General features: G+C 45.5%; 2 protein-coding genes across 2 annotated transcripts in view; both read right to left on the reverse strand.

The window, feature by feature from the left end:
* The window catches only part of LOC105904138 (caM kinase-like vesicle-associated protein), a 33,505-nt gene extending 25,114 nt beyond the window's left edge, over window positions 1-8,391 (reverse strand). The window contains exon 1 of the mRNA XM_031567171.1: window positions 8,162-8,391. The gene's annotated coding sequence lies outside the window, so the exon portion shown is untranslated. The remainder of the gene's footprint in view (window positions 1-8,161) is intronic.
* A 615-nt stretch (window positions 8,392-9,006) lies between these two features.
* On the reverse strand, window positions 9,007-10,152 carry LOC105904139 (actin-3-like). The gene has a single exon (XM_042707723.1). It carries the CDS (start codon window positions 10,150-10,152, stop codon window positions 9,007-9,009), a length of 1,146 nt encoding a protein of 381 aa, XP_042563657.1.
* Window positions 10,153-10,548: the final 396 nt, after the last annotated feature.

Raw genomic sequence — 10,548 nt, forward strand, 5'->3', positions numbered from 1 at the left:
CACACACTGAAATGTCTACAGCTGCTTTGTGATCAATGCTGAGGTGAAATATTCATCAATATTCATTTAAAATTCTCCTTTAAATTTGCTATTTGTGGGGCGATCAGCTGGAGACCGTTTGAAGCATCCCTATGCTGCCAGTAACCCTTTCAGAGGCAGAGGGATAGAGGGACAGAGAGAGAGAATATCCCCTCAGAGTGAAGCTGAATAATCTTAGAGTGAAGCTGAATAATCTTAGAGTGAAGCTGAATATCCCCTCAGAGTGAAGCTGAATAATCTTAGAGTGAAGCTGAATATCCCGTCAGAGTGAAGCTGAATATCCCCTCAGAGTGAAGCTGAATATCCCGTCAGAGTGAAGCTGAATATCCCCTCAGAGTGAAGCTGAATATCCCCTCAGAGTGAAGATGAATATCTCTTTAGAGTGAAGCTGAATAATCTTAGAGTGAAGCTGAATATCCCCTCAGAGTGAAGATGAATAATCTTAGAGTGAAGCTGAATAATCTTAGAGTGAAGCTGAATATCCCGTCAGAGTGAAGCTGAATATCCCGTCAGAGTGAAGCTGAATATCCCGTCAGAGTGAAGCTGAATATCCCCTCAGAGTGAAGCTGAATATCCCGTCAGAGTGAAGCTGAATAATCTTAGTGATGGAGATAATTTCCAAACACTGTTAATGACTTAAGAATATAATAATCAAGTGCCTTGTATTATTAATTACCTTATATGAATCATGTACTTATGTAAGCAGGAACATGGCTTTTCTGTGTTTCTGCGTGTGTGTAACTTAGAATATTAGGTGCCACTTAGTCTGCACATGTACAAGAGCATGTTTAGACCAGAAGTGATAAGAAGGGTCGAACTGTGCTTCTTCCGACCTTGCAAAACTTCCATCCTTGCCTCGGACATCAGAAATCCACCACGTGGTTTTCCCTGCTGAACGCTCAACTTCTGTCTATATAAACCTTGTGCGATGTGTTTATCATGGCTTCACTTTCATACTTGTTTTGTGAGTGAGCCCAATTGCAATTGTTGTTTGTCTAATAAATATACTTATATGCAGCTCCGGAGTCCTGAGGTAACTAGGGTGAATTTTCTCCTATCACTTAGAGTGAAGCTGAATATCCCCTCAGAGTGAAGATGAATATCCCCTCAGAGTGAAGCTGAATATCCCCTCAGAGTGAAGCTGAATAATCTTAGAGTGAAGCTGAATATCCCCTCAGAGTGAAGCTGAATATCCCCTCAGAGTGAAGCTGAATATTCTCAGAGTGAAGCTGAATATCCCCTCAGAGTGAAGATGAATAATCTTAGAGTGAAGCTGAATATCCCCTCAGAGTGAAGCTGAATATCCCGTCAGAGTGAAGCTGAATAATCTTAGAGTGAAGCTGAATATCCCCTCAGAGTGAAGCTGAATATCCCGTCAGAGTGAAGCTGAATAATCTCAGAGTGAAGCTGAATATCCCCTCAGAGTGAAGCTGAATAATCTTAGTGAAGCTGAATATCCCCTCAGAGTGAAGCTGAATAATCTTAGAGTGAAGCTGAATATCCCCTCAGAGTGAAGCTGAATATCCCCTCAGAGTGAAGCTGAATAATCTTAGAGTGAAGCTGAATATTCCCTCAGAGTGAAGCTGAATATCCCCTCAGAGTGAAGCTGAATAATCTTAGAGTGAAGCTGAATATCCCCTCAGAGTGAAGCTGAATATCCCCTCAGAGTGAAGATGAATATCCCCTCAGAGTGAAGCTGAATAATATTAGAGTGAAGCTGAATATCCCCTCAGAGTGAAGATGAATATTCTTAGAGTGAAGCTGAATATCCCCTCAGAGTGAAGATGAATATTCTCAGAGTGAAGCTGAATATCCCCTCAGAGTGAAGATGAATATTCTTAGAGTGAAGCTGAATATCCCCTCAGAGTGAAGATGAATATTCTTAGAGTGAAGCTGAATATCCCCTCAGAGTGAAGATGAATATTCTTAGAGTGAAGCTGAATATCCCCTCAGAGTGAAGATGAATATTCTCAGAGTGAAGCTGAATATCCCCTCAGAGTGAAGATGAATATTCTTAGAGTGAAGCTGAATATCCCCTCAGTGAAGATGAATAAGGACTTTATAAGGCACATCCCACATGAAGGCCTGTGTAAGGAATGCTATGGCAGTGTTTAATAGTACTGTATATGGGGAGTGTGTAAGGAATGCTATGGCAGTGTTTAATATAGGATATGGGGCGTGTGTAAGGAATGCTATGGCAGTGTTTGATATAGGATATGGGGCGTGTGTAAGGAATGCTATGGCGGTGTTTGATATAGGATATGGGGCGTGTGTAAGGAATGCTATGGCAGTGTTTAATATAGTAGCTATATGGGGTGTGTGTAAGGAATGCTATGGCGGTGTTTGATATAGGATATGGGCGTGTGTAAGGAATGCTATGGCAGTGTTTAATATAGTAGCTATATGGGGTGTGTGTAAGGAATGCTATGGCGGTGTTTGATATAGTATATGGGCCTGTGTAAGGAATGCTATGGTGTTTGATATAGTATATGGGCCTGTGTAAGGAATATATTGGGGTTTTGTGACTGTAGCTAGTGTTGCATTGTGTGGGATAGCAGAGATTGCACTGATTTGTGAATGATACAGATGGAGCCAGCAGCAACATTTCCACTGATACACACACACACACACACACACACACACACACCACACATCACACACACACACACACACACACACACACACACACACACACACACACACACACTAACATACAACAACATATGCACCACGGATCTGATTCTGCTCTTAAGCTACAGCGCTGTCTCATCCTAGTTACGTTAGTTATTACTCTTGGGTTAGTAATTACTCTAGGGTTAGTTATTACTCTAGGATTAGTTATTACTCTAGGGTTAGTTATTACTCTAGGATTAGTTATTACTCTAGGGTTAGTTATTACTTTAATTACCAAGCTGCAGCTATATTGCACTGCCCTCAGTAACTAGCTGCATCTGCATGTATATTGCACTTCCCTCAGTAACTATGGATGGTGGATAAAAGGATTGAGGGGAGTAAGACAGGAAGGTAGAGAGGAAAGAGTGAGAGAGTGAGAGGGATGTGAGAAAGAGTGAGAATGAGAGAGGGAGGTGAGAAATAGTGAGAGGGAGAGGGAGGTGAGAAAGAGTGAGAGAGTGAGGTGAGAGAGTGAGAGTGAGGTGAGAAAGAGTGAGAGAGTGAGAGTGTATTGAATTTTATTTTTTGTTAATTTTTTTTACAGAACAAAAACAGACGGCTCCATAGTAGCCTGTAGCCTACGTTTTTGTTTACCTCCTTGTGGATGAAGTAGAAGTATCACTCTTCTTTTGCCATTTTGAAACAAATGTGTTGTCATGGGCCAAAATGTTTGTGATTATACAGATATTCAGAACATTATGTGACATGTGAGTGTTTACATTATGTGTATAGGCTATTACATTTACATTTAGTCATTTAGTCATTTAGCAGACGCTTTTGTCCAAAGCGACGTACAAGGGAGAGAATAGTCAAGCTAAGAGCAATAAAAACCTGTTGTAACCATAAATACTACTTTACATAAGAAATAGAAAAACACCATAGAAAGAAAAAGAAGTGCAGGAATGTAACTGCTGAAGTGCAAGTTAAGCACTAGTCAAGGTGCCAGTTTATATTTATAGCCTATTATAATATAAATATATTATTATATATCAGGCTATAAAGTTTGCTGTAATTGCAAACACACAGTTCAGAGTGTGTACTGAAAATGAAAAACAATAATCTGTGGATGTCCCTCAAAAGAATGAAAGTTTCATTCAATCTCACGACTGTCTATTTCACGATTGCCATGTGTATTTCTGAACCCTTGAGACATGGCTGCCCATCGTGAGGCATTAGAACTACAGACACCAATAAAACCAACAGAATGGGTGATTCAATTATCAATAATTATATTTAGAATTAGACTTTTAAATCTGCTTAATGCAATAGTGAGTAACTGTTTTTTGAAGGCTCAACTTATTCTGTCAGCTGGATCAATTTACACACACACACACACACAAACACACCCACACACACACTATCCACCACAACCCTCACCCCACACACACACACACACTATATACCACAACCCTCACCCCACACACACACACACACACACACTATCGACCACACCCCTCACACACACACCCCTCACTGTCCTCACCCCCACACACACTGTCCTCATCTCCCACGGTCTTCACCTTTAACCAAAGTGAGTGTCTAACTAAGTGTGTCTGTGTATAACTGATTGTGTAAGTGTCTGTGTGTTTGTGTGTGTGTGTGTGTGTCTGTGTGTGTGTGTGTGTGTGTCTGTGTGTGTGTGTGTGTGTGTGTGTGTGTGTGTGTCTGTGTCTTTGTGTCTTTGTGTGTGTGTGTGTGTGTGTGTGTGTGTGTGTGTGTGTGTGTGTGTGTGTCACATACATTAGGATCAGATTGCTGAGATGTGTGCGGTGAGACTGTCATACACCCCTAACACTCCATCACCACTCTAACGCCATCTTCACCCAAGTGCCTCACCCAGCTTCACTGCACGTAAGCATACTTCACTCCTAATGTTATAGTCTATTGCACTTAAGCATACTTCACTCCTAATGTTATAGTCTATAGTCTACTGCACTTAAGCATACTTCACTCCTAATGTTATAGTCTAGTGCACTTAAGCATACTTCACTCCTGATGTTATAGTCTATAGTCTACTGCACTTAAGCATACTTCACTCCTAATGTTATAGTCTAGTGCACTTTAGCATACTTCACTCCTAATGTTATAGTCTAGTGCACTTAAGCATACTTCACTCCTAATGTTACAGTCTATAGTCTACTGCACTTAAGCATACTTCACTCCTAATGTTACAGTCTATAGTCTACTGCACTTAAGCATACTTCACTCCTAATGTTACACTCTATAGCAGAGGTCTTCAACCGGGGGTACTGCAGGGGGTCCGCCAAATGATTTCATCTGAAGCATTTTTTCCCTCTTCCAAAAATGTACAACGTCCAAAAGACTACATAAACATAAACAGAACGTAAACATTGCTTTCTATTCCTTAAAAATAATACATAGGCTACCCATGAGTCTTCACGCGATCATTTGATCATTATGGCAACATATGCACTTTTAGCTACATTTAGCTATCTGGTGCCAAAAGACGTTACCTGCCATAACCATACAATTTGAAATAATTGATCGTTTTGTAATTTCTCGGAACAAAAGCTCCTGGTCAGACACCACTGATGGCGGTTCAGATGATCTACCTTCAGAGGATGCCAACATGAACAGCCAAAATTGCAAACGGGAGAAGACACGTAAATATTCAGAGAATGATCTGAAGTTTGCCTTCACCTACAAAGAGACCGATGGTGAAGAATTAGCAGTGTGCGTGGTTTGCTCTTCCGTGCTATCAAACGAAACTATGAAACCATTAAAGCTGCAACGACACTCAAAGACAACCCATGCTCACTTGGAAGAAAAAAACATTTAATATTTCCCGTTTAAAATCTTTTGAGGGCCAGCAGACCTTGATGAGACAATCAGCCAAAGTGTGCGAGCTAGCTTTAAAAGCCTCTTATCAAGTTGCATACGTGTCGCTCAGACCAAACAGCCATACGTAATTGCGGAAAGTTTAATATTGCCAACAGCTAGTGATATGTGCAAAACAATGTTTGGGAAGGATGAGTACGTAAAAAAACTGAAAAGCATCCCAATGCCCGCCCTATTGATGAATTGGCAGCTGATGTGAGGGCACTACTAGTCGCAAAACTCCCGAAGGCAGATTATTTTGCACTACAATTAGATGAATCCACCGATGTGTCAAACGACGCTCAGCTTTTAGCTTTTTTGTGATTTATCGACCAAAATGAGATGCAGGAGGAATTTCGATTCTGTAAGCAGCTGCCTGGAGGTAAAAAAAGTTCAGAGATTTTCAAAGTGATCGACAATTTGTTCCGTGAACATGATATACCCTGGCCAAAATGTGTCGCGATGTGCACAGACGGTGCAAGAGCCATGTATGACGCACTGCATGCTTCATAGGGAGAATATTGTTGCCAAAGATATGAATGATGAATTCTCAAACGTCAGATCTCTCACTAGGTATGAGATATTTCATCCATACTTAAGCTTCTCAAGCTACTCAAATATTTGTCCCTCCCTAACTGTAAGGGAGAAAAAATGTCAATAATAAACAGAATAAATTGAAACGAGTTGTGTGTCACAGATGATTTGTAATTCTGTTCAAACATGTGTAGGGGAGTGTGTGTGTGTGTGACTGACACTTAGTTCCAAATAAATTATATGAATATCAGGCCCAAATTTGGGGCGGCAGGGGTGGGGGTCCCTGCTCAGTGTCTCTCTCAGCCAAGGGGTCCTTGGGCTGAAAAAGGTTGAAGACCCCTGCTCTATAGTCTACTGCACTTAAGCATACTTCACTCCAAATGTTATAGTCTATAGTCTACTGCACTTAAGGACTGGGCTACGGACTGATCGATTAACGACTGGGCTAAGGACTGATCGATTAACGACTGGGCTAAGGACTGATCGATTAACGACTGGGCTACAGACTGATCGATTAAGTACTGGGCTACGGACTGATCGATTAACATTACATTTTACATTTACATTTCCATACTGGGCAAATTCACTATGTAACATTTCAAAATATTTGGTCACATAAAGGAGTCCACACATTTATAGCACGAAAACACGGAATACTCAACCAACCTTTACTGTGGCAGAGAGGTCTGTCCTTAAAGCCACGCTACGTGGGATAGTTTCACTGTGGCCGAGAGGTCTGTCCTTAAAGCCACGCTACGTGGGATAGTTTCACTGTGGCCGAGAGGTCTGTCCTTAAAGCCACGCTACGTGGGATCGTTTACATTCAACTGTGACTCCCTAGTCGCTGGAACAGCTCTATGGAACAGCTCTATGGAAAGCACACATCTCCTGGACCAGCTGAGCTGTGTAAGCAGTTATTGACTGGGTTCACCATTCAGCAAACAGAGACAGCGTGCGAACCTATCAATTCAATTCACCCACCACAGGTTGGTCTTACAACATCACCCATCACAGTTTAAAACCTGGTCTTCCAACATCACCCAACCACAGTTCAAAACCTGGTCTTCCAACATCACCCAACCACAGTTTAAAACCTGGTCTTCCAACATCACCCACCACAGTTTAAAACCTGGTCAGAGAAAGTAACAAGTGGCAAGGTCACCTCAGGTCACGTGGTCTGTTTCTTTTGTAATGTACTTACCGTTGGACATATGGTCACGTGGTCTTGAAGTATGCCTATTCCACATATTTGTCGATAGGAACCTTGTTTTTATTCATGAGATTCATCTTGTAAGTTGTGTAACTTTTGATTTCTGAGTTGCACGAGTGCATGGTGTATCACTCCAGCACACTACAGTTACTTAATTTGGGAGAAAGTGTTTTCTGAGAAGCAAAAATCTTTGGCAATTGGGTCTCAGATCTTATAGCGCCTTGAGACCATTTTATTGTCATAATTAAATTGAATTGAATTGAACGTAGTCTTGCCGTGATAAAGGGCATTATGTAACTTTTGTTAATGTAGCATAACATTACCCATTAGTCCCTACTGCAGCAGGATGAGCTTCCACGCGGAGCAGCCAGCGGGAGATTTCAGCCTTCTCTCCATCCCGTGCCTCACGCGGAAAACACTTCGACATCAGCGCGCCAAAGTACTCTGCTGTGACGATGTGTTCTTATCTGTTGTTTTGTTTACGAAACTCATCCATTCCAACTGAAGCAGGCAGTTGAATCATACTCAAGCTCCCGATGGGCTTCTACACCGCAACCGCGGGCGTCCTTTACCTCATTGGTAATGTTCTCCAACAAAGCCATCCGACAGAACCATAAAAACTAACCCTGACGACATCTGATAGTGGTGTAAAGAAACGTGAGTTTGTTATCAAAATATATCAAACGCGCATTTTCCTCGTTCTTATTTGTGATACAGGCTATTAAAGTTGGCAAGTTTCGGACTGGATGTGGCGTGTAACAAGTGACGCATGGGTAATCATTCCTCTAGTTTATCATTATGGTGTGCTTCCCTGCCGTGCCTTCAGAGATACATCGCATCACATAGTCTCTCCCGGAGGAAACTTACTTGGTAAACCAGCGTCTCTGCAGCTGAAGAGTCCGCAGAAATCTCCACCCTCTTCCTCTGTTGGCACAAAGTTGTATCTTCGCCTGGAACCGCGTTTAAAAACACAACCGTTTGTATTGTCTACCAACGCACGCGAAGATTCCAATATTGCCTCCCCATCTGTTGTGCAGGCGGCTCGCGCTTTGTTGGTGGAGAGTGTTTCGCTGGAGTGCGCGTCAGAGGACCCGGAGGAGCGCAGAGCGGGGCTCGAGCTAATCTGACATCAGATGGGTGGGGCCACGCGCAGACCCATGCGGAACAGCGAATTGGCGGTCTCGAGATCGGGGTCGTTTAGTGGTTATTAGGGGACTGCTCTTGATGCCTTTAAACGCCTCAGCCTATCAGATTACAGAGTCCCGGACACAGCAGAAAGGCACTCATACTTTTACAATGTGTGTGGCAGGAAATGCACTCTAGTGCTAATCAAGGTGTTGTGGGTGTACACCATGTTCAGCTGCACATCTGCGTGCTGGGATGAGACCAAGGATGAAAACACAAACAACACACCCTTATCACACACACACACACACACACACACACACACACACACACACACACACACACACACACACACACACTATACTCCTAATGTCAGTGTGTTGGTCTCTGTCCAGGTGTGATACATGTAAAAATGTTCTGGGCTAGCTACAACCACCTTAAGCAATGAAAACCTCGAGTCACACACACAACAGCTTTCTCTCTTCCAATGCAAATTTATTTAGTACATAGTTTAAACATAGTTCAGTATTTTAGTACATCTGTGTCTTTTTGAAAGCCAGAGTGATTTATGTTATTTGTGTTTATGTCTAGTAGAACCGGCGCTGCACCACAGCGGGCCCCTGCTCCTGGTAGTCTGCGCTGGTCACCCAGAGGGGCTGGAAGCTGCTGAGGCCGGCCACGATGGAGCCCCCGAGCCAGGAGGAGAAGTGGCGCTGGGAGCTGGAGAGGACGCGGACACGGGAGCCCCGCGGCGCCAGCCTCTCCAGCTCCGCCTGCAGGCGCTCAGGGAAGCCGCCGAGCAGAGAGGAGCCGCCGCAAACCACCACGTTGGCCAGCAGCTCCTCCTGCCACTCGGGGGCGCTGCTCTGCAGGCTGCTCATGGCCAGGATGTGCACGCCCGGCTGGGCCGCCCCATCCAGCGACGGGCAGAACAGCAGCTCCGCGCAGCGGAAGCGCTCGTTGCCCAGGGCGACGGTGGTGTTGTCGGGCAGCCGGTACTCCGTGACCTCCGACCCCTGGCGCAGCTCCTGCTCGAAGTCCTGCGACACGTAGCAGCTCTGCCGCTTGACCTCGCGCAGCAGCGAGCGCCGCTCACTGGCCCCGCCCCCCGGCCTCGACCCCGCCTCCCCCAGCAGCCGGCGCAGGTAGGCGGAGACGGCGGCGCCCCCCAGTGGCATGCTGTAGTTGGCGTGGGGCAGGCAGTAGCCGCTGTAGACGGGACAGACGCGGGTGGCACTGGAGCCGGAGTCCACCAGCAGCCCCGTCACCAGGCCGTAGGAGTAGAGCGACAGCACCGGCCGGTGGCTCAGGTAGAGCGCCGGGACGCCAAACTGCTCGAACAGCAGCTCGGCCAGGCGCTGGCGCTGGGCAGGGGGGGCTAGGGGGGAGTCCGTGGCCAGGACGGCGTGCTCCTGGGGGCACACGTGCAGCTCCTCCTGCAGCAGCGCGCTCCACAGCTGCTCCAGCGCATCCCAGTCAGTGATCAGGCCGTCACCCAGCGCGCTGTGAGAGGAAGGGGCCCCGGGGCCTGGAGGGTCCGCCGCCGCGCTGCTCCCTCTGAAGCCCCCGACCCGGCCGCTCTCGTCGGGTCGGTACGCAGAGCGTCCTGCGGTCGAGCGTACAACAGCCCGCGGCCTCTCGTCTCCAGAGAAGCCAGCCTTGGTGTAGGCAGAACCAGGGTCAATCACAACGGCCATGTCGCCCAGGTTGTCTATGCTATTGTGTTCAGCCATTGATGGACCTGTGTCTAATCAGACTGTTACAGACTGTTACTTGTGTTCCTTGTGTTACATACAGGAGAATGGGCTCCCGGTGGAATCTGTCTCCCAGTAGAATGTTGCCGCACAGACTGTCTGTGACATCACAGTGATCCTCTACTGTAACATCACCACATGCCCCCTGGTTGCTATGGTTACCAGGAATGGAAGGCAGTTTCATTGAATGCATGGATAATGCAGGATTTACAGATTTACAGTACCAGTTATAATTATAGACCAGTGAGGAACAACACAGACTCTTTTACTGGCTTTTATTGGCGTGCTTTTGTTGCTGCCGCATACCCCAGTGTGAGCTGCCTGCCTGCCTGCCTGTGTGTCTGCCTGTGTGTGTGTCTGTGTGTGTGTCTGTCC

This window comes from Clupea harengus, chromosome 5, assembly GCF_900700415.2.
Source record: "Clupea harengus chromosome 5, Ch_v2.0.2, whole genome shotgun sequence".
NCBI lineage: Eukaryota > Metazoa > Chordata > Actinopteri > Clupeiformes > Clupeidae > Clupea > Clupea harengus.

Bases quoted from the DNA above. Each gene is read 5' to 3' on its own strand.
- LOC105904139 (XM_042707723.1), bottom strand. From the start codon at position 10,152: ATGGCTGAACACAATAGCATAGACAACCTGGGCGACATGGCCGTTGTG.